Below are 27,854 nucleotides of genomic sequence, written 5' to 3'. Positions count from 1 at the left end.
TTGTACAGACTCAGTTACGAGTCAGTACTGGTGTAGCGCCGGGCACAGCAGCGCCGATCTGCGTGACGGACAGACTCCTGTACTGTAGTGTAGTGTGGCTAGACTAGAGTGATCGGCGTGAAACGCAGGAAGTGGAAGAGCTCTACCGTATGACAGTATTTCCGTACATTTCCGTACATGTTCCATCGTCCCAGGAACTAGGAGGCGATCGAGGAGCGGATTGCTGACGGCTGCCTTTCCCAGGCACAATCCTATGTCTTAGCAAAGACTTCCTTTCGAAAACTTCCTTTTCTCTCCATATTCGAAGGTCAGGCCGCGATGTGTTCCACTGAACTAACGCAACTAAAGTCGTTACTTCTTCGCACCTAGCTCTCCTCAAGTACATCTACGGAGCCCACACTGCAGCGCATCCTGACTTTCTGAGTGCTCTGGTACGGACGGTGTGGGTGTCATACCGGTACCAGTCCTGGTCCGCTGAGTCGTGGAGAGTCGTAGAGGAGAAGTAGAGGCTAGAGCTAGCTTGACTTGAGCCAAGTAGTTAGTTACTAAGTTAGTTGAGGGGTCTCGCGTGATACCAGCGCCAGCGGTGCGGCAGCTCAGCTATTATTTCGCTACGGACACCGGGACAGGGCAAGTCTCGACTCCCCTGCTGGCTTGATACACGGTCGGCGAGTTCCAGAATCCAGTGCAGAGTCGGCAACAGGTGTCCAGCTTGACTCAGCTCAGTGGCCCTGGGCAGAACACTGGTCGGGTTACTCGATAAAGTGGACAACGACGTGGATATCGCGGACAAGCCCTTGCTACAGTACTGTAGTAGCTTTCGTTCTGCTCCTGCCTGGAGCCAGTGCTAGTGGAGGCCACAGTTCTCCTGACTAGTTGCGGTGTTTTGGGGCGGGCCAGAAAAGCGGAAGGGTCGCTGAAGCCGAACAGTTCGCGGTGCTGAGTGACTGTTGGTGCTGACCCAGCACTGACAAGGTAGGAAACGTATGCGTCCTGCGGGGACTTGAATGATGCTGTCTTGTACTTGTAGCTTGTCTCAGTCTGGGGAGTTGTGGTGGTCCTGGTGTTACAAGCTTTCTTTCCTTTCAAGGACGTACTAGTACTAGTAGGTAAACAGGAAGCATGCAGTTTCCATTCGCTACGTGCTTCCGCACTCTGCCTGGTTCGTGCCTCTTGTTTGGAGTGATGATATTTTCGACTGTTCCGACAGTTCGTGTAAAAAAAGTCTTTTCATTTCTCCGCCTATTTCGGACAAACTAATTACTAGTACAAAGTCTTTGAAAAAGTTCACTTAAGTTTCAACTCTCGAACCCAGTTCCCTTTGAAAAGGAAATGTGTAACCTGTACAGTAATTTTCCCTGTAGGTATGCTCGTAGCTGAAATTCAGCTGGTGCCTATAAAGTGGCCCAGAGGTACTGAAAATTGCACACAATTGAAAATAATTACAATCTGCTGTAAAATAGCCCTGCACACTGCTACTTCTAATCGTACCAGGCTTTGTTGTGCGTGCTCTTCAGATGCGGCCCGCAGTGGCTGTCCTGTGGGTGCTTGGCGTCTCTACGGGCCTGGTGTATGCTGCACCTGCCAGCGAGGAGGGTGAAGCGCTGTTCCCAGAATACAGCAGCAATGCGGCTAAGAGTGGCGTAAGTCCTGAGGAGATGCAGCAACGTGGTAGTCACCTCGCCTATGCCCGGCCTATGTGCCGGGACCAGAGCCCGTCCCGAACTAGCTGTAACTCGAAACTGTCATTGTCTGCACTTCGTAGTACATACCGTTTGAGCATTTCTCAAGTTGGAAGCAGCTCTCAGTACAGTCAAATCCAGTTTACCAAATGACCCAGAGACCGTCCATGCAGTCGGTGGAGAAATACGGATCAGGGGAATCCGGACTAGCGGAGTGAGCTAACCCCAGCATGCATACACATGCACAGACACACGTTCACACGTGCCCGCGTGAACACTCTCTCTCTCTCTCTCTCTCTCTCTCTCACACACACACACACACACACACACACACACACACACACACACACACACACACACACCTTTGGACCTTTGGAAAGCCCATCGCCGAAGGCGATGATAGCTACACACACACACACACACACACACACACACACACACACACACACACACACACACCATAGATAATATCGTGATTGTCCTGTGTTGCTTTTCCCTCTGTGTATGCTCGATATCAGATGCAAGTTGCATTACTGGACTGGTTACGTCAGATGACATCCATGATGAGTCATACCATGGGATTAGACAAGACGGCACACAGTCCCAGTCCTGGCACCTATAGTGAGAGCACTGGTAGCCTCGTTGCTGGTGCCAATAGCACAGCTGGCAGCGGAGGCAATGGCGGTGGCGGAGCTGGCGGTGGAGGCAATGGCGGTGGAGCTGGCGGTGGAGGCAATGGTGGAGGAGGCAATGGTGGCGGAGCTGGCGGCGGAAGCAATGGTGGTGGAGGCAATAGTAGCGTAGCTGGCGGCGGAGGCAATGGCGGTGGAGCTGGCGGCGGAGGCAATGGTGGTGGAGCTGGCGGCGGAGGCAATGGTGGTGGAGCTGGCGGCGGAGGCAATGGTGGTGGAGCTGGCGGCGGAGGCAATGGTGGTGGAGGCAATAGTAGCGCAGCTGGCGGCGGAGGCAATGGTGGTGGAGCTGGCGGCGGAGGCAATGGTGGTGGAGCTGGCGGCGGAGGCAATGGTGGTGGAGCTGGCGGCGGAGGCAATGGTGGTGGAGCTGGCGGCGGAGGCAATGGTGGTGGAGCTGGCGGCGGAGGCAATGGTGGTGGAGCTGGCGGCGGAGGCAATGGTGGTGGAGCTGGCGGCGGAGGCAATGGTGGTGGAGCTGGCGGCGGAGGCAATGGTGGTGGAGCTGGCGGCGGAGGCAATGGTGGTGGAGCTGGCGGCGGAGGCAATGGTGGTGGAGCTGGCGGCGGAGGCAATGGTGGTGGAGCTGGCGGCGGAGGCAATGGTGGTGGAGCTGGCGGCGGAGGCAATGGTGGTGGAGCTGGCGGCGGAGGCAATGGTGGTGGAGCTGGCGGCGGAGGCAATGGTGGTGGAGCTGGCGGCGGAGGCAATGGTGGTGGAGCTGGCGGCGGAGGCAATGGTGGTGGAGGCAACAGTAGCGCAGCTGGCGGCGGAGGCAATGGCGGTGGAGCTGGCGGCGGAGGCAATGGCGGCGGAGCTGGCGGCGGAGCTGGCGGCGGAGCTGGCGGCGGAGCTGGCGGCGGAGCTGGCGGCGGAGGCAATGGCGGCGGAGCTGGCGGCGGAGGCAATGGCGGCGGAGCTGGTGGCGGAGGCAATGGTGGCGCAGGCAATGGTGGCGGAGCTGGCGGCGCAGGCAATGGCGGCGGAGGCAATGGCGGCGGCGCAGGCAATGGCGGCGGAGCTGGCGGCGGCGGAGGCAATGGCGGCGGAGCTGGCGGCGGAGGCAATGGCGGCGGAGCTGGCATGAGAGGCAATGGCGGCGGAGCTGGCATGAGAGGCAATGGCGGCGGAGCTGGCGGCGGAGGCAATGGTGGTGGAGCTGGCGGCGGAGGCAATGGCGGCGGAAGTAATGGCGGTGGAGGCAATGGTGGTGGAGCCGGTGGAGGCAATGGCAATGGCGGTGGAGCCGGCGGCGGAGGCAATGGCGGCGGAGCCGGCGGCGGAGGCAATGGCGGCGGAGGCAATGGCGGCGGAGGCAATGGCGGCGGAGGCAATGGCGGCGGAGGCAATGGCGGCGGAGGCAATGGCGGCGGAGGCAATGGCGGCGGAGGCAATGGCGGCGGAGGCAATGGCGGCGGAGGCAATGGCGGCGGAGGCAATGGCGGCGGAGGCAATGGCGGCGGAGGCAATGGCGGCGGAGGCAATGGCGGCGGAGGCAATGGCGGCGGAGGCAATGGCGGCGGAGGCAATGGCGGCGGAGGCAATGGCGGCGGAGGCAATGGCGGCGGAGGCAATGGCGGCGGAGGCAATGGCGGCGGAGGCAATGGCGGCGGAGGCAATGGCGGCGGAGGCAATGGCGGCGGAGGCAATGGCGGCGGAGGCAATGGCGGCGGAGGCAATGGCGGCGGAGGCAATGGCGGCGGAGCCGGCGGCGGAGGCAATGGCGGCGGAGGCAATGGCGGCGGAGCCGGCGGCGGAGGCAATGGCGGCGGAGCCGGCGGCGGAGGCAATGGCGGCGGAGCCGGCGGCGGAGGCAATGGCGGCGGAGCCGGCGGCGGAGGCAATGGCGGCGGAGCCGGCGGCGGAGGCAATGGCGGCGGAGCCGGCGGCGGAGGCAATGGCGGCGGAGGCAATGGCGGCGGAGGCAATGGCGGCGGAGGCAATGGCGGCGGAGGCAATGGCGGCGGAGGCAATGGCGGCGGAGGCAATGGCGGCGGAGGCAATGGCGGCGGAGGCAATGGCGGCGGAGGCAATGGCGGCGGAGGCAATGGCGGCGGAGGCAATGGCGGCGGAGGCAATGGCGGCGGAGGCAATGGTGGTGGGGCTGGCGGAGGAGATGGAAGTATGGGCAGAAATGATGGCCCGGACAATTTTGTGCTGGACCTTGTGGACGTAAGTCTTGTTGCTGCTGATTGCCACTCTTGGTGAATACTGTAAGACATGTTATTATAACGAGTCGCAAATTTAACGATTGTCCAAAATTCTTAGGTTAACGAGAAGATATGTTAACGATCTTGCAGTATTCTGCCATATCCACACACAGCATATATGAAGCAGTACGGCCTCAACGGATCTTATTATAACGAAGAAATGTCATCCGTTAAAACGTTAGATTTGCTTCCTCGTTATATATACATGTCTTACAGTAGCACATTGTGTGCCAGTACACAGTGTGTCTATACTAGCACAGGTGACAATGATCTTGCTTGCATGTCATGCAGTAGCGAAGGTGACAGAACTGGCCAACACCCGGTATTTGGTAATTGCAGTGGTGATGGAGGATTGGTTCATACCTCAGTTTGAATGGCCACCCCCAATCATTCTGAATCTGAGAATGCGAATTGCGATGCAGCCCAAGCACTGGTAAGGTGTATTAGTCAGTACTACTTCCTCCGTATACAAAAACGTTGCGACTTTTTTTTAAAGCTGCGCAGAGCTCTGGAATTGTTCCGTTTGACTTGGAGTAACACTCGTGGCATTGTCTAACCTGTTTACTATAGTCAGTTTCAAAAAGATTAGCAATCCTGGTGATCGCCCGGGGAGTTTGCCGTCTTACCGTATGAGCGCTCGAGCGCTGCCTGGAAAAACTCACTGTGAACTCGAAGAAATATTCCGCGCGAAAGCATGAAAAATGACAACTCACTGACGATCTTCCTCGCATCGATGTGGAGTCAGAGAGGACATGTCGAAAGTGTGGTAAATTTTGACGAGCGGGATACGTCCGTTTTGTGACCAAATAGATTCTTTGAGCTGCCGCGGACGCAATTTACTCTCACGATGTGACGAAAACGGCATCGACACAGACTCATTCCCAAGGCCTTGAAGTGGCAAAGTTATCCGTGTGACTTCGACGACATTTTGAGAAAGCAGACGCCTGTGAAAGCTGATAGAAGACGGCGTTGACTCCTAAATTCAAATAAATTGGCCATCTTCAAATACTAAAATAATTCTCAAACAGAAATCGATCGATCGCGATGTGCCGGTTTATTCAACAACACGTAGCTACAGCGCAATGACTTCCGTGTTCACTCACACGGTTTCAGTGTTGTGTGTGTTCACAACTTCACATGGCGTGAGCCAGTCATTCAAGTGTCAGTCAGTTCGGCAGGAAACGCGAGCTCCAACAACAAGTCGCTTGGCGCAGCCACCTTCTTTGTCTTGTACCAAAACAATGAAAAAAATTGAAGAAAAAATGTTTGACTTGAAGATTTGTTGGGATTTGAACTCACAACTTCATGGTCAGCAGACAGCATTGTAATGTATATATAACTGAACCTATCTATCTGTCTATTGCTTCACTATTCATTGATCATGCTGTAAGCCTACATGGGTAGTGTTTCACCCAGTATGACAGTTTGCCCTTTCATCAATCATCCTGGTCTGCTGCACACGATGCATGGATGCGTTTCCTTTGTTTTGCATTGTTTTCTGTATGCACGCTTTCAGTCTTATCATGCTATCGTTAGTTCCGGTATAGTGCGTTGTTGCGAGTCTTGCGTGCTGTGCGTAGAAGTCGTACCACCGCACTCAGTATCGCTCTAGCCCGATAATCCACAATATGCATCTGAGTTGGCTGTACTCAGTTGCCTTTTGGGAACTCTTGGCCATGAGTTCATGAGTAGTTCTTATGTTGTCGTTTTGCTCTCAACTTGTTTTCTCTCTCTCTCTCTGAAATGTTCTTCCCTGAATAACAACTAATTACTTTCGTACTGCCTGTTGGTCGAGTTGGCGTGCATGCCTGCGTGACTGAAGTTCCATAACATCTGGTACCGAAACCCGCTGCTACCTGGTGCGACTGTGTTGTCGCTTGGTGGTGGGCCTTGATTTGGAAATAATGTCGCTGAAACTCGATGGATTCCTGCGGACGTTCCGCGGAAAAGGAGATGACCTGGAGACGTTTTGGTCGAAGTTCCGTGTCCTGGCGGATATTCAAAAGTGGGACACGGAGGAAAAACGGATGCAGCACCTGCCCCTGGTCCTAGATGGCCAGGCGTTCAAAGTCTTCATGTCCATGGCGGAGGCGGACAGGAAAAAGGAGGCAACCGTGAAAGCGCTACTTGAAAAGGCTTTCGCGCCTGCACCTGCTGATTCTTATCAGCAGTTCCTGTCCCGTCGCCTACGCCCTGATGAGGCTGTGGACGGCTACGTTGCTGACCTGAAGCACCACTTGAGCTTAGCTGGCCACAAGATTACAGACGACAAGGACCCGGTCCTTTTGGAGCAGGTGATTTGCGGCTTGCCACCGACGTTCGCGCGAGACATTCGTTTGCAGGGTGCTGGACAGCCCCTCTCCGTCAGTGACGTGACAGAGAAGGTTCGCGCTTTGCAACTGGTTGAAAGCGCTGCATCATCGCATGCCATTGGCGCTGCTGCCACCGAACCAGCGAAGTCTTTGTATTGTTACACGTGCGGGAAAACTGGGCATGTCAAGAAAACCTGCCGCGCTGGGAACTGGGAACCCTCCACGCAGAGCTCGTCAGCAGGCCCATCTTCCTCGAAGAGCAGCCGAGTTCGTTGCCATCATTGTCACGAGCTAGGCCACATCCGGAGAAACTGCCCGACCAGGAGAACACGGGGCACTGCGTCTGCTGGTGTCTCTGACCAGCCAGGAGGAAAAACCGATTGCTGTTTGGCCCTGACTACATCATCGTCTTCCCTCACCCCGTTGCCGCAGATGCAGATGTTGACTCTGCTGATGATCGTGATGACATCCCTGCTATCATCCAAATCGACATGGATCCGCAGCTTGACCAAGCCTACGGACTTCGTCGACGGGCTGCAATCCGTCCTCCTCAGCGGTTCCGTGACTAATGTCATCAAGGGGAGAGGTGTAATGTATATATAACTGAACCTATCTATCTGTCTATTGCTTCACTATTCATTGATCATGCTGTAAGCCTACATGGGTAGTGTTTCACCCAGTATGACAGTTTGCCCTTTCATCAATCATCCTGGTCTGCTGCACACGATGCATGGATGCGTTTCCTTTGTTTTGCATTGTTTTCTGTATGCACGCTTTCAGTCTTATCATGCTATCGTTAGTTCCGGTATAGTGCGTTGTTGCGAGTCTTGCGTGCTGTGCGTAGAAGTCGTACCACCGCACTCAGTATCGCTCTAGCCCGATAATCCACAATATGCATCTGAGTTGGCTGTACTCAGTTGCCTTTTGGGAACTCTTGGCCATGAGTTCATGAGTAGTTCTTATGTTGTCGTTTTGCTCTCAACTTGTTTTCTCTCTCTCTCTCTGAAATGTTCTTCCCTGAATAACAACTAATTACTTTCGTACTGCCTGTTGGTCGAGTTGGCGTGCATGCCTGCGTGACTGAAGTTCCATAACATCATTCATAACCACTAGGCCAAAAAGGAAGGGATAAATCGTGGGTTTTGATAACAAATCGATACTGGCTTCCAGGGCAAATTATAAACCATGGGAAAAGGCCAGAAACCTGGCCGAAATACTAACTCCTTAACGGTTGGTCCAATTGTTCCGAAACCTTCACAGAACAATTTGCCGTGCCCTAACAAGCCGTTTTATGTACTTTGTTGTCCAGATTTCCCTTATCTTCATACTTTTTAAGACCTAAACTTGATTGCTAATCTTTTTGAAACAGACTGTAGCTATATACAAAGAAAAAAGCAACTCAGACGAATAGGATTGAGTTTTTTTCAGAGTCTTCATCGCTCATGTCATTGTCACCTGACAACGCTGACTCCGCATCTCAACAGTCGCTTCTTCCGCTCGCATTTCGTTCAGATTCTTGTCAGCTGCGGTGATGATCCGACGCTGGACTTTGGCTACGTCCTCTTCACCTCCAGAGCTGTGTACGAATCGGTGTCGACTATATTCAGTCGTTCCAACCCGCGACCTCCATTATACCGTAAACGAGTCGTACAAGCACATCCACACGCTTCGTCGCATTTTCTCGCCAGGATAATCCTCCCAGAATTCTGCAACGGCTTCGAGGAGGTCCCTGCGATTCCCCTTGGTGACAAAGACGTCTGACTGGAGACGTCTGACTGGAGAGAGGCGAAGAAAGCCAGGCCGACGGAGTCTGCGCTGGTTGCACGACGACTGAAATGTTTCATCTTGCCGTGCGAGCGGAACCGATTTATGTTCTCACGCCTCGAGACCTATGGGGCCGCGCACCGCAAGTACGAGCCTGGCCAGCTTCAGGGCAGCGAGTACCGTGTGACTCCGTGTTCCAGCCGCGAGCTTCCCTTCGTCATTGTGTCAGTTTCGAGCAAGTAATTTTAGTTTTTTTTCATTTGCTCTTGAGTTCCTGTCGGCAACGTCCCCACACGCATGGCTTCCGTGCAGAATCTGCTCGGGATCAACCAAACTTACCTCGACATGAATGTGGGTTGTCGATGACAGCCTTTGGCGCGGTTGGTTGAGCAGGTTCTTGCTCCAAAACACCGTTCAAAAAAAGTCACAAAGTTTTTGTGTACGGAGGAAGTAGTACTAGTGTGGCACGAGAACAAAAGTTGCAAGTATCGATAAGCTCAGTCCTACATAGTTATACACTTTAGGTGAGAGTGTGCATCTTGTACGTTTTGTACTGCTATGTAACGTTGCATACAAAAGAGGTCAGTCGATGTGCAGTCTCCATGGATCTGGAAGGGGTTTCATCCACCCAGGAAATGCTATACTGCTACTCTCTTGCTTGTTCAGTTCAAAATATCCAGGGCAAGATAATTTTGTAGAGGTGCGTATTTAGACCTTACGAGATCATACAGTGCTTTCAGACATGAGCCGCAGAAATAGCTAACACTCCACAGTGGCAAGGTCTAGTGATGACCCTTTACTGAATTCTGAGTGAACGGACCAAGTGAGATCCCATATTAAAATAATATCAAGCTAGATTGTTTTTCATCCTGGATCATGAATGTTCAATGAGAACACTACAAGCAGATGCACTCCATAGCAAGCCCTGTTGGAGTTGCACTCTTGGGAGTTTATGGCAGTAGTGATGAAGATTTGCTCCTCGTGTTCGTTGTCGATCATAGCAGATCAAACTGTGCCCCATGGTCCATAGTAGTGGAACTGCTTTCTGCAGTATCATTGGAACAGAGTCAACAGACATATAATTGAAGTGTGTGCCAGTGCCGCTTTGTCCACCACATTCAAGCAAAACCTATACTTGAGTGCCCTCAGACTGTGTTGTGTTGTGAGTCCTGGCATGTCTTATGTGTCATTAGACTGTAGGTGGGACTTGCCTGCATAATACTCGCTGATTAGCAAAGACTGAAGTGCACAGAAAGTGGGCTGCATGCTGTATTCACTCAATTATAACAATGAATGATATGCTAACGATTTTCTGTGTGTAAAGGGTGCAGCACACTACACAGCTGGAAGATAGCCATTCACTGTCACTGCCTTGGGCAGTGGGCATGTTCAATGCTGAAAGTCAATGTGTGGAGCAGCCTATGCCGTGCTTACTGTGATGAGGCGCATGAAAGTGCATGTGCCCTTACCCGGGTATAAGCACACCCTCACATATAAGCGATCATGGGGTGACAAGTAGATGAACTCCCGCAACACACTAACACCACCTTGATACCATTGTTACCGGGTTCAAACCGTGCAGTTTCCACTGTGACATTCCATACTGGTAACACAATTACAACCCCATTATGTGAGACCAATCGAGATGCAAAAAAATGCAAGTAAGGTAAAACTCGTGCATACGCGCATGGCCCTAAATGTGGGTCATTACGGTACCTGGGGAGTTGCTGACCTATATCTGTGTTGTTCATGTGCTTGCAGAATGCCCTTTCAAAGGTCGAAGAGAGTACCACTGTGGAACTAGCCTGGGGTACTACCGTGGCTGCTGCTGCTGCTGCCGCTGCTAGCAAAGAGCATCTGCAGTGGCTGACACTGTCTGAAGGAAAACAAGCCGCTGCTGCCAGTGTTAGTAACGCAGAGTCTGCCGGCATAGTGTGTTGCTGTCTATCATCTGACTTCATTTCTTTTTTAAAGAGTACCTATGTAGGCTGCTGTCGGTCTCTAAAAACAGATGTTTGGACTTTGGAGCTTGCACTGAATTTAGTCCCACGCCGGGTTTCGACTCGAACCGGAATTCTGGTGCTGACGACTCTGATGTGAAACAGTCCCCCTTCTCCACAAAATTGTTGACGGCTGGAAGTGAAAAAAAGACATTGGTGGAACAGAGAGCCTCGGAATAGACTAGAGTCCCTGCTGAAAACCAAATTCTATTATTTACAGCTTCAAGAAATGCATCGTGGCAGTAATTAAACCACTTTTTTGCACCACTTTTTTGCACTTCAAATGGCCGAACGTGGTAGATCCTCGTCAGCTGTTTCCATGGAGACACCGGCCAATAAGCACTCATTCTGTTGAAGGCGTGCCGACGAACATGCACTTCGTTTTTTAGACTTTTCTTGAATAGCTGGAAATCAAAACAGTAGGTCCTTCCTCCTCCTGCCTACAGTGCCTACAGTCAGTTACTTTTGAAGTAGGTCTTGTGAGCAGGTTTTAAGACCTCCCCCCCCCCCCCCAACCCCCTCCCAAATAAAGGGGTAAAATCATGCTATGCCATTGCTACCATGCATTGAAAAAGACCGTAGACGAGCAGCTCAAAACTAGTCGAAAAATGAGAACACGCAACAATTTGCTTTGTGGGCTAACAACAGAAGCTGGTTGTGTAGATTATGCAAAATCCATCTACATGCTTACTCGGGCCTGTATATTGACAACCAAATACCCCTACTTTCAAACTGGAACTATATGCGCCGAATACAGTGAAACTTCAGTACACCAACTATAACGTACCTCTAAGGGCCGTACATGGAGTAAAGTTCACGTGTCCAGCTATACAATTTTGTTTGCAAGAACAACCAAAGGCATGTAGGAGTTTGGAGATTGACATGTGCCATAAATCTTACTGTCTTCTTTTTCTGCTTTTCCGTTCAGTCTAATCTTGATGAATGGCTGGAGTCTCTCGGCTGGAAGACAGCCAATAATCTGAGAAGAATGAAGGATGGAGACGGTGACAATAGTGGCGGCGGAGGTGATGGCGGTGATGGTCCTGGCAACGGAGACAATGGTGGTGGTGGAGCTGGCGGCGGAGGCAATGGCGGCGGAGGCAATGGCGGCGGAGGCAATGGCGGCGGAGGCAATGGCGGCGGAGGCAATGGCGGCGGAGGCAATGGCGGCGGAGGCAATGGCGGCGGAGCTGGCGGCGGAGCTGGCGGCGGAGGCAATGGCGGCGGAGCTGGCGGCGGAGGCAATGGCGGCGGAGGCAATGGCGGCGGAGCTGGCGGCGGAGGCAATGGCGGCGGAGCTGGCGGCGGAGGCAATGGCGGCGGAGCTGGCGGCGGAGGCAATGGCGGCGGAGCTGGCGGCGGAGGCAATGGCGGCGGAGCTGGCGGCGGAGGCAATGGCGGCGGAGCTGGCGGCGGAGGCAATGGCGGCGGAGCTGGCGGCGGAGGCAATGGCGGCGGAGCTGGCGGCGGAGGCAATGGCGGCGGAGCTGGCGGCGGAGCTGGCGGCGGAGGCAATGGCGGCGGAGGCAATGGCGGCGGAGCTGGCGGCGGAGGCAATGGCGGCGGAGCTGGTGGCGGAGGCAATGGCGGCGGAGCTGGCGGCGGAGGCAATGGCGGCGGAGCTGGTGGCGCAGGCAATGGTGGCGCAGGCAATGGTGGCGGAGCTGGCGGCGCAGGCAATGGCGGCGGAGCTGGCGGCGCAGGCAATGGCGGCGGAGCTGGCGGCGGAGCCAATGGCGGCGGAGCTGGCGGCGGAGGCAATGGCGGCGGAGCTGGCGGCGGAGGCAATGGCGGCGGAGCTGGCGGCGGACGCAATGGCGGCGGAGCTGGCGGCGGACGCAATGGCGGCGGAGCTGGCGGTGGAGGCAATGGTAGCACAGCTGGTGGCGGAGCTGGCGGCGGAGCTGGCGGCGGAGGCAATGGTGGCGGAGCTGGCGGCGGAGGCAATGGTGGCGGAGCTGGCGGCGGAGGCAATGGTGGCGGAGCTGGCGGCGGAGGCAATGGTGGCGGAGCTGGCGGCGGAGGCAATGGTGGCGGAGCTGGCGGCGGAGGCAATGGTGGCGGAGCTGGCGGCGGAGGCAATGGTGGCGGAGCTGGCGGCGGAGGCAATGGTGGCGGAGCTGGAGGCGGAGGCAATGGCGGCGGCGCTACTGGTGGCGGTGCGGATGGTGCAGGCCACAGCACTCCGTCATCCACGGCCTCCCCTGCCAGTGCTACCGCAGGCAGTGGTGGCCATGGCAAGACCAGCACGGCTCCAGCTGCTACGACCAGAAGTATTCCACAACGCGATCATTGGCTCTATTCCTCTCAGGTGAGTGCACAGTCTCTCCCGTTTTCAAAAATCACATGCATGCATGCGCTAACCCCAAAGTACGCATTTGTCTTTATCGTTCTGCTGCCTAGACCTGTGCATAGAAAAGTATCAATGGCATGAGCCACATTTCTTTTTTTTATACTATTGCCATCATAATATTGGGCATCAATGCCCGTTTGGTTTGCGATGTAAAATAAAACCTCAAACAAAACATGGGTGGGGACGTTCATTTTAGGCTGTGTAGTGTGGTGTTAATGCTTTTATCCTACACAAGTTGCAGGTGAGAGTGTTTATTTGAAGACGTGTGTTTCCGTAGTTTGAATCAATGTGTTGTCTTGTATTCTGTACTGTGTTTTCACTCAGCGTCGGACTGTTAACAATGGTCCGGCACCCAAAACCTGCTCACCCGGAACCACGAGCCGTAACGAGTGTGGCGATAGCTGCACATGCCAGGAGTCTGGTAAGTTTTGAAATCACAACCAAGCTGTCCGCGTCACGGATTTGAAAAATACAGTAAAAAAACTGTGTTTGCTGGATCCTGTACCAAGTGGAATCCTGTATTGCCTTGACAAAGTGTCATGCACCAAAGTGCTGTGGATTGAACGTGCATCCATTGATCAAGCGGTCGTATCAGAACAGTTCACATATTTAGGTGCATCTCTTGTCTGTCTTTATAATTATTAGAGCTTATAATGTAAACCGACCCGACTACGTGTTTTTGGTTATTTGCCGTGATGTTGTTGCATGCCATCATTGCTTGGCCAACAACATAAATTTTCAACTTCAGCACAGTGTGTGTACTTCAGTATAATAAACGAGTCCAATTGAAAGTTGAACGTTCACAGCATACTGTAAGGCATGTATATACAACAAGGAAGTAATTCAACGTCTGGCAAGAAGAAAAATAATGAACAGCACTCTGCGCCAGCACGCTTTTCCAGCGGCCACTGTGCCCTCGCACCCATCGATGACCATGTGCAAAAATCTACAAAGAACATTATTTCTCGCTTATTTCGCTGCGTTCAGCCAACGAGAAATGAACACGTACAGTAGTTCTTTCTGCTACTTTATATCCATTTGACTGCACCTTTTCTTGTTTCTCTCACCTGAATGCCTGCGCAGGTCATTGGAAATGCTGTCGGCGTCGCCGGGAAGTCCTGCATGTAACCGAGCACGCACCCAGACTCATGGCGGCATGGATGCGAGCAATGGCTGATGTTCGATCCTCACCCAAGACCGCAAAGGCATACCGGGCACTAGTGGAGGCGCACAGTTCGAATTTTGCTAATCACATCAATCGGCCATCACAGTCGTTGCCCTGGCACAGATGGCAGCTGCTTCAGGTCAGTATAATTTATACATGGGCTGAGTGTACGTGTCTGCAGGTTCACTGCTGTGTTGCTATCATGAAACATCTGACGATCAGTTGACTGTACGTACCAACGTTTAATTTTTTTCTGAAGTGAATTTGTGAAAAGCAGTTTAAGTGTGAGTGTTGCTCACAAGCCAATTTGTACCAACCTGAGTAACTTTTTTATGCATGATATATTTGGATTTGGGGTACAGATTAGCAAGCGAAAACACACACACACACACACACACATCTGTGTGCACACATACATGTATCTGCATGCACATCCACGCACACACACATGCACACACGGAAATGCTAGTTCAGTGTAGCTTTACGACTGTTTTCTGCCATTCTCAAATCTTCATATCAATTAAAATACGCAGTTCTGTTCTGTATCTTCATGCTCCGTTGTTTTAGCTTGAAAATCTACTGCATGAGGTGGCTGGCTGTGAAGTCTCCATGCTTTATGTTGACTTCGGCAAGATTGCGGCTAACTGGGATACCAGCTTGATCTGGTCCAATGGCCGTCTCGGTGGTTCGGGTGACCCTGCAGCAGACAGCTGTATCAGCAGGGGAACATTCCAGCACGCCGCATTCAAGCTGACGTCCAACGCAGCTACATGTGTGCTGACTGGTCCTGAGAAGTGCTGTCTGCAGCGGAATTTTAGCACCAGCCTGCCATTCCTGTATGCAACCCAAGTTGAAACTCTCTTGCGCACGCCACCCTCCGAATATGCCCGGTTTGCTATCGCTTTGGATGTGAGTTCGAAATGTCCTGTATTCATTGAACTTATGGCTTGACACTATGAAAAAACATATTCGAACATCGAGGCCCCAGAAGTGCAACACAGTGCATGAGTATCTCTCCCTTGAGAATACTACACATCCTCATATCTGGGGTCTATGCATACCAGAGAAACACTTAGAACAGAGACCGTCAATAGCCACTTTTCTGGTCTTTGCTAGTGCAAGTATTATAACCATTAGCGGAATTGACTTATCAAATAGCAAACTATGTTGGGCCAGTTTCTGCTGTACGAAGGTAATTAGGAAATCTCCACTCTTGCCATGGATGATATCAGTTTACAAAAAAAACTTGGAACTTGGGAGTGGTATGCTGGTTTGGGTGCACCATATGCGCCACATCGAAATAATTTGCCCCACAGCTGAGTGACTATGCACGAAAGAATGCACAGGACGCACATTTGCCTCGTGACTTGTGTTGCATGGAGGTTGTACTCAGTGTGTTGCATGGAGGTTGTACTCAGTGTGTTGCATGGAGGTTGTACTCAGTGTGTTGCATGGAGGTTGTACTCAGTGTGTTGCATGGAGGTTGTACTCAGTGTGTTGCATGGAGGCTGTACTGACAGCACTGTACAATGCAATGTTTTGTTCTTTGCTCGACTTCCATCCAGACTCTTCTGGCATACCCGGCCCACATGAACATTGGTGGAACGATGAGAAGCAAGGATGCAGCCCAAGCTCCGGAGTTCTTCCTCAACCGTGCTTACGTCGACTATGTGTGGTGGAGATAGTGAGTTGTGTTGATTCGACATGCTGCCTTCACAGCTTCTTTGAACGAATCATACTGTCGTACAGTACTGCCGGGCGTTGCATAAGGAAAATATGGTACTTGACGTCTTATTTCTGTGCGGACACACTAGGTGAAATGGCTCTCTGGCTGTTAACTTAGTACACACCTGCCCACATGCGCTCTCTGACTAGCAGAACAGGAAAAATTACAACCTGGCAAAGAGTTCACATTCTCTAACCACCCACATCACTACCAATCCGCTCAATCCTGGTGCCTAGTTGATGCATGGTGTTTGAAGAAAAAACGGGGTGCACCAGTTAGCTCACTTGGTTAAAGATATTAGGGACGTTTCCCACTTTCCGGATTTATCCATGGCAACATTCAAGCCGCGCGAAACGCAATGTACTTACCACGTGGAAAACAACATGGAAAACGCTGTTTCGATTCGTGGTGCATGTGGTGGGCGCATGCAGCCAACACGTCTCCAAAGCAACAGGCATGCTTAGCAGTCGTGGGGAAATCACGTAGAGCGAAACACAACAGCGCTGATTTTTACGTATGGAAATTCAGTGCAGTTCCTACGTTAATTTCATACGTAATTCCGTAGAACGAAACCTCCCTAAAGTCAAATGTACATGTAAAGTCAAATGTACATGTAAAGTGTAAAGGCTTTCTTGCCCAGTATACATGTCAGGGATCGATTTACTTTGATTTTTTTGCATAGCAGTCACTGCTACACAGTTTTACAATTGACTAGCAACTCCCAGTATTGATTAGCAGTTTTCCTTCATCAAAAGTTTACATGTATAGCTGTACAATAGCAGGATTTCGTACAGAAGAGGACAATAATAGCTGAAGTTGCTATTTGCTTTTCCAAGCGAATGTTCGACCTGAATATTTGCGTTAGAGTTTTCGCTTGGGCACGTTACATGTTCAGCGTCCATCCGTCTTCGAGTTCTTCACAACACAATGTCTTTCAACAGGGCAGTTCCACTGATTCCTTCGACAAAGAAACCTCAGGAAAGCGCTCAAACGATCGGGACATTTCGTGCAAAGCGCATCGAATTTCGCTTTTCTCCTTTTCTTCATCGAAACGAATCTACATTCCTGGCGCGTCCAGTTCTTTGTCCCTCTTCTGGACAGTGAATCACTGATCAGATTCACTGACATGTTGGCTACATGAGACTAAGAACCATCTACTTCAACTGTGCCTTGTCGAACAGAAACAAACTGAGCTTGACAGTGAAAGAAGAAAGGAGAACATCATGAAAAGTCACCGCCGTGTACAAAACTTCAGAAGACTGCAGTTAGGCCTCCGCGGAATATGCTCGTATTTTTACCGATAATTCCTTTGAGCATTGCTCAAATTTTCGACCGATTATTCCCGTAATTCCACCGATAATTCTCACAATAATGCTTTTTTTCTTCCCTTTTTTTGCAGATACCGAACCGCGTACGGGTTTTTTGCCACTTGTACGGGCAAAAAATCACGGTTCGCGTGAATTATGCATGAAACTCGGCTGGAAGCTTTTTTTTCTTTCTTTTTTGAAATACCGGGCGATCAACTTCAGGATCACAAGCGTTTTGGTACAAATCAGGGTGTTATAAATGGAAAAAAAATTGAAAAAAGGGGGGCATTGCTCAAATTTTACCGATTATTCCACAAAAATTGCCAATAATTCCCGTTTTAAAAATCACACCGATAATTCCCGAAATTATGCCGGCATATTCCGCGGAGGCCTAACTGCAGTCATGTACGACCAGTGCTAGTAGATCTACAGTGTCCAAAATCGAAAGAGCGCGATCCGCGAGTCCGCGACCCGCGCGGACTGAGCAGGACAGGCCAGTTGGTTGGAGTAGTAAAATACTACTCCCTAGTCAGCAGTGTGTACAGCAGTCGCATATAGACTGCACACAACTGGTCTATGTAGTGCATCGCAGTTTTGGGCGATAAAAAACGAAAAGCGAATCGCAGCCAGTGAATTTTGATTCGCAAACTGCGATGCGAACCCGGATAAATCGATCCCTGCATGTAGTCTTCACGACGGCGCTCTATAAGCCATATTTCCGTGATGAATATCTCTAAAAAAAACTGGTTAGGGAATTTTATTATCCATATTTTATTCTTGTTGATTACTACGTCCAATGTCCGCTTCGCTGATTTTGCTGATTGCTATAATAAAGTTATTGTCTCCGCGCCGCCTATTAGTATAAGTGTGTGAAATAATGAAATTACATGTACTTTTTCCCGTTTGTGTCTTTCCCTCAAACTAGTGAAAACTTTTATGAATATTGGTTTAAAACTCGGATGTTCAGCCAATAATAAATGTAGAAAGGAAGAGGACATAATGGTGTGTGTATATAGTATCTGGCTACAGTGATGGAGAGTAACTCTTACCTCGTATCCATATGTCCTCTTCCTTTCTACGAATATTGGTTTCTTTCTGGTTTCCGAATGTCTCTCCATTCTTGGAATGTTGTTTTGCCGATATAGTTTGCAACAGTCTGATGCTCATCGGGAAGCAGCCATTCGCTTCTACGGTGACACCATTCTAAATTTCACCATTTCTGGGAACAATGCATATCCAGACATGCCCGGCACTGCAGCTGCTGGAGTTAGTGCACATAGCATGCTTGTGCCTGGTAAGCTGATATTCTTGATACTTCTATGTCTATCTCTGTCTGTCGCTCTGTCTCTCCTTCTCCGTCTCTCTCTCTCGTTTGCCTCTCATTTGTCTCTGTTTCTGTCTCTCTCGTTTGTCTCTCATTTGTCTCTGTTTCTGTCTCTCTCGTTTGCCTCTCATTTGTCTCTGTTTCTGTCTCTCTCGTTTGCCTCTCATTTGTCTCTGTTTCTGTCTCTCTCTCGTTTGCCTCTCATTTGTCTCTGTTTCTGTCTCTCTCTCGTTTGCCTCTCATTTGTCTCTGTTTCTGTCTCTCTCTCGTTTGCCTCTCATTTGTCTCTGTTTCTGTCTCTCTCTCGTTTGCCTCTCATTTGTCTCTGTTTCTGTCTCTCTCGTTTGCCTCTCATTTGTCTCTGTTTCTGTCTCTCTCGTTTGCCTCTCATTTGTCTCTGTTTCTGTCTCATGCACAAAGCAGTACTGTAGGTCCATTTGCAATGGCTCCGCGACTCCATTAACTTGAGTACCTATTTAGCTTGCATCTCTCCGTGTTCCTCTTTTATTCCAGGCTCGAGTGATGTATGCATTGACTATCAGTGGAACCACAAGGCATACGAAAATATCCTAACTCGCCGAGAGGTATGTGGCCACCAATGCACAGTACATGCACATATGGAACTTACCACCTACTTCCTGTAGTAGGGATCTCAGCGCATGCAATGCGCAGGGTGTTTGCGCATACATTGCGTCATCGAGTTTTGAGTGCAGCTCGCGGACACAGCTACAAAAATGGCGACGGTAGATTTTCGACACTAGCGGAAGCGGTTGACACTAGCGGAGTCGTCATCTTCATTGTCGTTCGAACCCATTGTGATTCCCGCCAAAGGACAGCGTGGCTAAGGCAATTTTGCCCCGGTCGATTTCCCTATAATGTGCCATGCGGCAAGAACCCACTTCAGAGAAGATTCAGTGAAAAATTCAGACATTTTCTCCGGTTAGATTGTCCTAACTTCGATTTTCAGTGCATCAGCCATCGTGAACATTGCCGCCATTATCACACAGAGAAAGACATCGCAGAAGAAGAGGTGTTCACGCTGCGTCCAAGAGTGAACTATTGTGCTCTTTGACCCTCCATAGTTCCTCTGAGAGAGTGTCTGGGAGATAGGTAGCTTGGAAATGGTGTCTTCTTCAACTGATTTATTTCCAAACAAATGTTCTATTTCATGGCTTCTGCACTGGACGCGTTTGGGATCGAAAATCTCACCTGCGCAAACTGGCTGCGCAATTCACTCGCTGAGATCCCTACCTGTAGTAAACTGTAGTGGTTATTTTGCAGTGCTATCACACACACACACACACACACACACACACACACACACACACACACACACACACACACACACACACACACACACACCGTATTTTACCGGCTGTAAGTCGACCCCGGTTACAGGTCGAGCCCCGTGTCCGGAGGTCTCAATTATTCTAACCACTCCCTGCTACTAACACATAAACAAATCATGTAAACATTCCTTATTGGAGCGTATAACGTCCCAATCCTTGAAAAAGGCCAATATTCAATAAACTGGCAAAAATGTGTACACATGGTGCACTCGTGCATGCAGTGCAGGTCATTTTTTGTAAGATACTTCCTCCGGAAACAAAAACTTCGTGACTTTTTTCACTAATTTTCGCTGCTGTTCGGTCGCTCTCTGATTGGCTCTGTTGCCTGAAACACCAACAGATGACATTTCCGGACTGTAGGTAGGCATGATTCCCATTCTGGAAAGCCGACAGTCATCGCGAGGCAAAGGTGTCGTTGTCAACCAAGCAAAGCGACGATGTTTTGCATTTTTGTCCACCAGGCACATTGCCAACAAAAGCACTGCGCTCACTGCTTGTCGTTGCTAGTTTGGGTTTAGAATGAGAGAGCAGACCAATGGCACTGAGGAGCAAGCAGAGTGTGAAAGGGATAGCAGCTAGTATTTTGACATCTGCGTCATCCCCAAAACATCAGCCAAAGTGCAAACAGGTCGGCAAGATGTCAAAACTCCAAACGCAAAGATGTGACACCAGCAAAGCTAAAAAATTCAAAATCGAGTCGTCGTTCAGTGGAAAAGCTTGCCTTTTTCAGCAGCCTCCATTCCGATGTCTCCTTGGTAGCGTAGTACTAGGAGAACAGGCGAGATCACCTCGCAGCAGTCGTGACGTGACAACTACAACGCGGAGAACATGCGAAATCTTTGGCTTTGCCTGTACTCGTCGTTCCGGGGCCTTCTCTCGAGAGGCAAGGCGCTACCAGAGTACAAGCGCCATGGCAGTCTGCACCTAAATGCTAGGGAAGGCCAGGGTGTAAATATTGTAGTAGTAACAGCGAAGGTGATCAGGGACGCGGAGAAGCTGCTCCGTGACATGCGAGAACGTGTCGATCGACCTGCCACTTTGGTTGGTTGCAGCCGTGATGAATCGAGCGATGGCGACTCAGACTCAGACTGAGACTCATTCCCATCAATCGACCTTGTAGATATTGTACACATGTCCATTGAGCGTGTTGAAGTGTTTCTCTTCCAATAGAACACTTTTGTTGAGCACAGTAACTCCTTGAAAAGTATGTGAAAAAGTCACGAAGTTTTTGTTTCCTGAGGAAGCATATGTCGAATCCCGGTTGTAAGTCGACCCCCACCCTTTCTCCTATTTTTAGTCGACTTACAACCGGAAAAGTACGGCACACACAGTGATTTTTCAATAAGCTTCAGGAACAAAAAAACAGTTGGTTCTGCTGCACAACGCCACCAGAACATCACCACAATGACACCACTGTAATACCACTAATGTTAACAAACATCTAATTCTAACGATTTAGTTAAAAATTCGTTAAAACATTTGAAGTCGTTATGTGCAAAACTATATGAATATGTACAGTCGTTTGCCGGTTTTGAGACAGAATTCGTTGGCATTTCACCTCGCTAACCTAGAAAAATCCGGAGAGTTGTTAATTCTGCATCCCTGACAATCATTGGCAAGTGTTTTGTCCTCTGTTTTGCCTCCAACCATCAGGTCGACAAGTTAAGTCTGGATGAGCAGTGGGAATTCCTGGAACACAAACTGCTCATTTCATCCACAGCACATCTGTTGGGAACCCCAGGAAAACCACAAGGCTCGTGGAGGTAGGTTTCGCCTTTAAACATGCAAGATACAATGTGTGTGACTGCTTTACAGTCTTACTGTAAAATAACCTAGAAATTGTCCATCCCACCTCGAGTAAACTTGAATGTATTAAAGTGAGAAGTGCTACAATCATTGATTGAATGCAGAAACTTTGACCATTCCGCCATCCGTACAAAGTTTCTTGGAGCCAAGAGCCAGTGATCGTGGGGTTTTTTTTTTTAGTGAAAGTGGCTGTGTTGCATTTTGCAGACCATACTTAGAAGTAAGAACAAAATCTTGTGTCATGCTATCTAGGTGGTGTGCTCAGCTACAAGCATTCTGTTTTATCTCCAGAACTGTGTGCTTCTGTGTGCACGCGCGTGCAACATGATATTCCAACATTGGTCTTCCTTTGTCTTGCTGTCTCCCTCCTTTTCCTTGCTAGCAACCTGCCACAAGCGTTCAAGTTGTTCAACGCCCCTCTGTGGGAAAGGATAATTGCTTTCAAGGTCCTGAAGAATTCTTTGCAGCTCAACCAAAATAATCACACCCTGAATGAAAACAATCTACTTGACCGGCTTTCCGGCTTGTACGTTGAGTCTGTACTGGTCCGTTGAAGTGATGCCTAGGAATTTTCTTTATGGCTGCCTAGTAGCCTGGGCAACTAGTGATTTGCGTTATTTCCCATCTCAATGATTTTCTCTTCCTCCCTGCATCAACTCTCCCTTCCCTGATTTGGATTGATTTCGATATTTCAACTTAGTCCAGCATGTTGACAACATGACTGTTTAGTAATTGGCCATTGTATTTGCTGAAATTTATGAGAAAATCTTAACTCACCAATAAACTTCAAGAGAATCTGCTTGAATACATGTACCCCAATCTCAGTCCACGCATCACTGTGACTGGTACTGTATCGAGAATGTCCCATCAGATGGGGCCATCAGATGGGGCGTGACATGAGCGCACCCTCCTCAAGCCCAGGCACTGTCTTCTGGATTTTAAACCAACCCCTTCGCCAAAAAGGACACTTTTCTGATGCCCCGCCGGGGGTCGTTATACGCAAAGTTGACTGTATGTGCTTGCATTGATATGCCTTGGGTTTCTTTCCTCAAAGGAGAAGTGACAAGTGCATGGTACGTATATGCATAGACCGTTGAAGTTCGTGTGAATGCATTAGACGCACACAACACGTGCCCGGCACTTTATATCTAAAAAAAAACCGTATACATGAGCATGCGTGCGCACACGTGTGTGTGTGTGTGTGTGTGTGTGCGTGTGCGAGGGGAGGGGGGGGGGGGGGAGGTATACATGTACGTATGAAGAGCAGAAACCAGTGCTGATAACGCAGGCGAAGCAGAGAGAACGCAAAGCAGACAATCACCTCTAATCTTCTACAAAAATTGTACCGTATGTCAGCGCATTTAAAGCCATGGCCTTATATTCGAAACACCGCTGCTTTCCTAGATATATTAGATGCAAAATGACTCACCCACTACGCCATGCCATAAAAGTCAAAGTCCACACAGAAATTTCAATCTAAATCCACTTGTTCACCCGTCCTGCTGGGCTGTAAGTTTGTTAGCATAGTACTTATTCCTTCATTTTTACAAAACATACTTCAAATGTCATTTCATTCATGAAGCCCATGGCTTTATAACCGAGACTGGCTTTATAATCGAATATACCACCATGGCTTTAAAGGTGCGGACATACGGTAACACATAGCATCATAAGCAGAAAACGAGATATTGTGAGCACGACAGACAGACTCTCTCTCATACACACACACACACACACACACACACACACACACACACACACACACACACACATCACACATCACACACACACACACACACACACACACACACACACACACACACACCACGAGACCATAGATCTGAAACGGCGTGCGTTTGACTTGCTTTAGAAGGCCACGGGTTACGTGATCCACATCAAGGCAATACGCACCACCAGCCCAGCTACATGTACCGATATCTCATACTATACAGCAACTGAACGCGGCACACATACTACACACAAGAGCGCGTACAACGGCAATGTTCTCCTTACACTTACAGTCGTCGAACACACCGAGAGACACAGAGGAACACAAACTAGGCCCTAGGGTCTACAGTGTACATACATACATGTGCATGTACAGTGTATACACAGCTATGCATTTGCGTGTTTTCATGCTCATTTGAAAAGGTTTATGTACCGTAAAGTGCCGTTGATCCGCCCCCACTCTAATTCCCGCCCCCTGTCGATTTTCTCCTTGTAAAGCGACTTCGGCGTATACAACGAAATACGATGTTGAACCGACGCATGCACTGCTGTACACAATACTTGCCAATCCAGGATCAAAATGTGCACAATCCAGCACATTGAGTCTGATCCTCTACGTTGTTGTACATCGTACTGCACTTGACAGCCTTGATCTAATTCCCGCCCCTGCCGAAAACCCAGCTGGGAAGCGACATGGCGTGGGGGCGGATCAACGGTACTTTACGGTATAATTATGGCATGTATGGTTTATGTTGTTTGAGTACCTCCACTTTGAAGGTCGAAGTTGGATTATACAGGGCGTGAACAGGTGAGATTTTTATGTCTAGTAGTTAATTACCCTTACCTTAGCCCACCAAAGAAATCGGAATAATCAAACTCGATGGTGCTCCAACTTCATTTCGACGTAGAAAACTCGTTGTTTGAACATCTAAATTTCAAAGGGTAACCACTGATTTCGATGTGAAAAACGTTTCCTGATCGCCATAAAAAAATTCCCTGCCGACACACACCATAACAAGCTCCAATTTCACAAACTGTGGCCACAAACGGTTGCTCGTCATGAAGGTGGTTCGACACTTTCGACCAAATTCATTCACTTCCGTATTCAGTTGACAATTATTTTTGCCGTCATCAAGACTAGGGTGCGTTCTTAACCCTTTAAGAGCCACAGGAAATTTTCAAAATTGTGCATTTTTTCGTGTTCTTTGGATCATAGCTTCAGTTCTACTCACTCAATCCTCACAATCTAGGGCTTCCTGGAAAGGTCTCCGCGAGGGAAAGAGAATGAGGTCGATCATGATAGCCAGCACACCGTCTATCCAGCGCTAGATCGCAGCGACAGTACGAAAAATGCCCCAAATGCGTCCAATTGCGTCCCGCTCCAGATATTTCATTTTACTCGATCGTGGAGTTCCAATTTTTTCGCTGTGTACTCTTGACAATATCAACAGTGAAACCCGTGCAAATTCGAGTAAGCCAGCTTGACGAAAAGTCTCAAAATTCTCAATACTAAAGTCGCACTGCGCGCTTTTGAAATTGCCGCGATCGCGGCTCAACTTACGAGTGATTTATCTCAGGAACCGTTGCTCGCAGCGCTTCGCGGATTGTTTCTCCCGACAGGTGAGAGATTTCTCTTCGCTCTGGATATTTCGATCACTGGATTTGAGCGAGATTGGACTGAGTTACGATCTTTTGGAGTTTTGCATTTGAATGCGTCGTTTACGACGCATTCAAGTATGGGGCGGCTCTTAAAGGGTTAAATTCTCTAGCTTCTGGGAGAAGAAGAAAAGAGAAGTCGAAGAAACTGGGATTCTTCAAGAACGGGTCTCGAAGAATTCGGAGATATTTTGCAGATGTCAAGCAAAATGAAGCGCCAAAGGGGCCGCGATCTTGAGTGCCACGAATATAGTATGCGCTGTGCGTATGCGAAAAGGGAAATGCGTACACTCATGATCAACACGTGGCTTTTAGCCTAGTTCGCATGCGCTGATCCCAAACCGCGGGAATCTCCAAGTTTCAACCACCTCTGAAGCTTGGAGAGCTTGAAGAGCTTTGGAGAGCCTCCTAAAATTCGGAGAGGATATAAGAACAGCTCTCGAACTTTTCGGAGAGTCTCCAACTTTTCCGAGAGGATTTAAGAACGCACGCTTATTCGGGCCTAAAAGGGCCAAAAGTGCAAAAATCAGTGTAAGTCTCGATTAGTGGGCCATGGGAGAGATCTGTTTTTTGCACGCTTGAGGATGGACTGATTATCATGATTGTTATGAGGCCTTTTTGAAGTCAATGTTGAGTCACCTCCACTGCGCTCTTTAGCCGACTAGACCCTCCTGCACACAACCATCACCTTTGCGAGGACACTTCCATAGACGATATTGATAAACTCCTTCAGACAGCTGTTTCGCTAATACATGTACATAGCTCATCTATGATCAGTGAAGGTAGATGTTGAATACAATCATAGAGGTCTGGCAGGACTTTACGGCTGAATCAAGGCCGAGTGCGTACGGCCAAGGGCGCAGGCCAAGGCGCGTAGCGCCGAGGCCTGCGCCCGCGGCCGTACGTACAAGGCCTTGATGAAGCCTTGAAGGCGAAAAGTCCCGTTTCTATGGTTGTAGCCAATGAGCGACGTTCCCGCGGTGGCCTTGATGAGCCGATAAAGTCCGTGGTCAATGGATACGGAAAAATACGGTAGCAATAAAGCCCGTCGTCAATGGCACCCCGTACTCTGTCAGCCTAGCTCTGCAGCCAGGGCAAGGGTCTGTGGCAGTTTTTCGTTGTCAGCTCAGTTCACACATTCGACTGTGAACATGCTCTGGTACCTGGAAACAGCCTGTCCAAAAACGGCAACATGAAAAGTGTCTACACATCGTGGTCAGTTTTCAACTCAAAATTATTGTTGTCGTGAGTGGAGATGAAATTTTACGATAGTTGTGAATAAGCGAAAGAGCATGCACCTATCTATCTGCTAAGAAACAAGCTGAAATAAGTGGCAAACATCGCGATCAGTTTTCCACTTTCTGTTCTACAAAAAAAAGGAGTTGACGAGTTGCCGAACCTTTCTGATAATTTTGAGGAAGCGAAAGATCATGGACCAAGGATCATCCCATCCATGAGAAGCGGACGGAGCTGAAACTCACAAGCTGAATCCACCACGTCCCCCGGCGACCGCCACCCCTATACATGTCTTGCCTTTATACCAGAAAGGCGAAAGACAAAACCTGAAACACCATCATAGAGGTCTGGCAGGACTTTTCGCCTTCATCAAGGTCTCGTGCGTACGGCCGCGGGCGCAGGCCTCGGCGCTACGCGCCTTGGCCTGCGCCCTTGGCCGTACGCACTCGGCCTTGATTCAGCCGTAAAGTCCTGCCAGACCTCTATGATTGTCTACTTATTATTATTATTATTATTATTCGGATGTTGAGCCATAAATAAATGTAGAAGAGAAAAGGACATATGGATACGAGTTAAGAGTAACTCTCCATCACTGTAACATGATACTTTCAGTACTCTGTCAGTTTTGTGCCTAGTTATTGCACTTTCTGACTGTATAAAGTATCATGTTACAGTGATGGAGAGTTACTCTTAACTCGTATCCATATGTCCTTTTCTCTTCTACATTATTATTATTATTATTATTATTTATTTATTAGGGCTGAAACGATCATTCAATAACTCCTAACGATCAACCAATATCATTAACGATCGATATATTGGTTTTATCGATTCTTGTCGGCTCTATCGAACACCAGTTTGTGAAGAAAGACTATGATGCCTTTGCTGCGTTAGAAATTTGTGGCACCGCACTGTTGACATCTGTAGATATCTGGCTGGTTTTATCAACATGAACTACTCACGTAGAGAAATTTCATGTTGTTTCTAGAGTGAAGAATCTTATCATCACCCTCTGGCAACTGCTCTCATCTCCGACTTCTCCCACAAATGAAGCGAAAAGGCAAAGTCTTCTCTCCCAAACTCTTTCAAAGCCACAAATCAATTTTACTGCGCTTGAAAGTACATGATTGCACTCGTATCCACTATCGGATGGAGTGTAAGGGCTAGAATACTGTCACTAATATTATTATTACGAAGTAGTGGTTGCGAGTTCGGCGATGATTTGTAAGAAAGGTTTGCTCCCCACACCGGAGCTCGCGCGGTGTGGGGAGCAAACCTTTCTTACAAATATTATTATTATTATGTGTGGATTCACAGGAAGTGTGAGTTACGAAGTCTGAAGAAAATGTTGAACAGTCTCTGCTGGGATGACGACTACACCATAGCTCAGTGGTTAGAGCATCGCTAGCTACAAGCGAGGGTCCCTGGTTCGAGTCCTGGTGATGACAGTCAATTTTTTCTTCAGACTTTTCCCGTTTGTCTCTTTCCCTCAAACTAGTGAAGATTATTATTATTATTATTATTATTATTATTATACGCATTCC

General features: G+C 49.4%; 4 protein-coding genes across 4 annotated transcripts; all 4 read left to right on the top strand.

Moving 5' to 3' along the window:
- Positions 1-46: 46 nt before the first annotated feature.
- LOC135806639 (uncharacterized) lies at positions 47-6,120 on the top strand. The gene is made up of 5 exons (XM_065320869.1): positions 47-975; positions 1,518-1,643; positions 2,201-2,774; positions 3,030-3,689; positions 6,101-6,120. The coding sequence occupies exons 2-5, from the start codon at positions 1,518-1,520 to the stop codon at positions 6,118-6,120; spliced, it is 1,380 nt and encodes a 459-aa protein (XP_065176941.1). The 5' UTR covers positions 47-975.
- Positions 6,121-11,904: 5,784 nt separating this feature from the next.
- Positions 11,905-12,198, top strand: LOC135806630 (type I restriction enzyme MpnII specificity subunit-like; the record flags this gene model as incomplete). The annotated part of the gene is made up of 1 exon (XM_065320858.1): positions 11,905-12,198. A coding segment is annotated over exon 1 (294 nt), but the record flags the coding sequence as incomplete, so codon positions are not given.
- An 80-nt stretch (positions 12,199-12,278) lies between these two features.
- LOC135805191 (paternally-expressed gene 3 protein-like) lies at positions 12,279-14,237 on the top strand. Its single transcript, XM_065319195.1, has 3 exons — positions 12,279-12,971; positions 13,338-13,434; positions 14,097-14,237. Exons 1-3 carry the CDS (start codon positions 12,298-12,300, stop codon positions 14,139-14,141), a joined length of 816 nt encoding a protein of 271 aa, XP_065175267.1. The 5' UTR covers positions 12,279-12,297; the 3' UTR covers positions 14,142-14,237.
- Positions 14,139-22,514, top strand: LOC135805190 (uncharacterized). The gene is made up of 7 exons (XM_065319194.1): positions 14,139-14,317; positions 14,746-15,087; positions 15,744-15,862; positions 18,357-18,505; positions 19,049-19,119; positions 21,538-21,647; positions 22,073-22,514. Exons 1-7 carry the CDS (start codon positions 14,162-14,164, stop codon positions 22,242-22,244), a joined length of 1,119 nt encoding a protein of 372 aa, XP_065175266.1. The 5' UTR covers positions 14,139-14,161; the 3' UTR covers positions 22,245-22,514.
- The last annotated feature ends 5,340 nt before the right edge of the window (positions 22,515-27,854 follow it).

This window comes from Sycon ciliatum, chromosome 1, assembly GCF_964019385.1.
Source record: "Sycon ciliatum chromosome 1, ocSycCili1.1, whole genome shotgun sequence".
In the NCBI taxonomy this organism is placed as follows: domain Eukaryota; kingdom Metazoa; phylum Porifera; class Calcarea; order Leucosolenida; family Sycettidae; genus Sycon; species Sycon ciliatum.
Note: the sequence above shows the minus strand (reverse complement) of the source record. Positions and strands in the feature narration are given on the sequence as shown.

Bases quoted from the DNA above. Each gene is read 5' to 3' on its own strand.
- LOC135806639 (XM_065320869.1), top strand. From the start codon at position 1,518: ATGCGGCCCGCAGTGGCTGTCCTGTGGGTGCTTGGCGTCTCTACGGGC. The intron at 2,775-3,029 runs GCGGCGGAGGCA...GCGGCGGAGGCA, and splicing joins AGGCAATGGTGGTGGAGCTG to ATGGTGGTGGAGCTGGCGGC. The intron at 3,690-6,100 runs GCAATGGCGGCG...GCACGCTTTCAG, and splicing joins CGGAGGCAATGGCGGCGGAG to TCTTATCATGCTATCGTTAG.
- LOC135805191 (XM_065319195.1), top strand. From the start codon at position 12,298: ATGGTGGCGCAGGCAATGGTGGCGGAGCTGGCGGCGCAGGCAATGGCG. The intron at 12,972-13,337 runs GTGAGTGCACAG...GTTTTCACTCAG, and splicing joins ATTGGCTCTATTCCTCTCAG to CGTCGGACTGTTAACAATGG. The intron at 13,435-14,096 runs GTAAGTTTTGAA...ATGCCTGCGCAG, and splicing joins CTGCACATGCCAGGAGTCTG to GTCATTGGAAATGCTGTCGG.
- LOC135805190 (XM_065319194.1), top strand. From the start codon at position 14,162: ATGGCGGCATGGATGCGAGCAATGGCTGATGTTCGATCCTCACCCAAG. The intron at 15,863-18,356 runs GTGAGTTGTGTT...TTGCCGATATAG, and splicing joins GACTATGTGTGGTGGAGATA to TTTGCAACAGTCTGATGCTC. The intron at 21,648-22,072 runs GTAGGTTTCGCC...TTTCCTTGCTAG, and splicing joins AAACCACAAGGCTCGTGGAG to CAACCTGCCACAAGCGTTCA.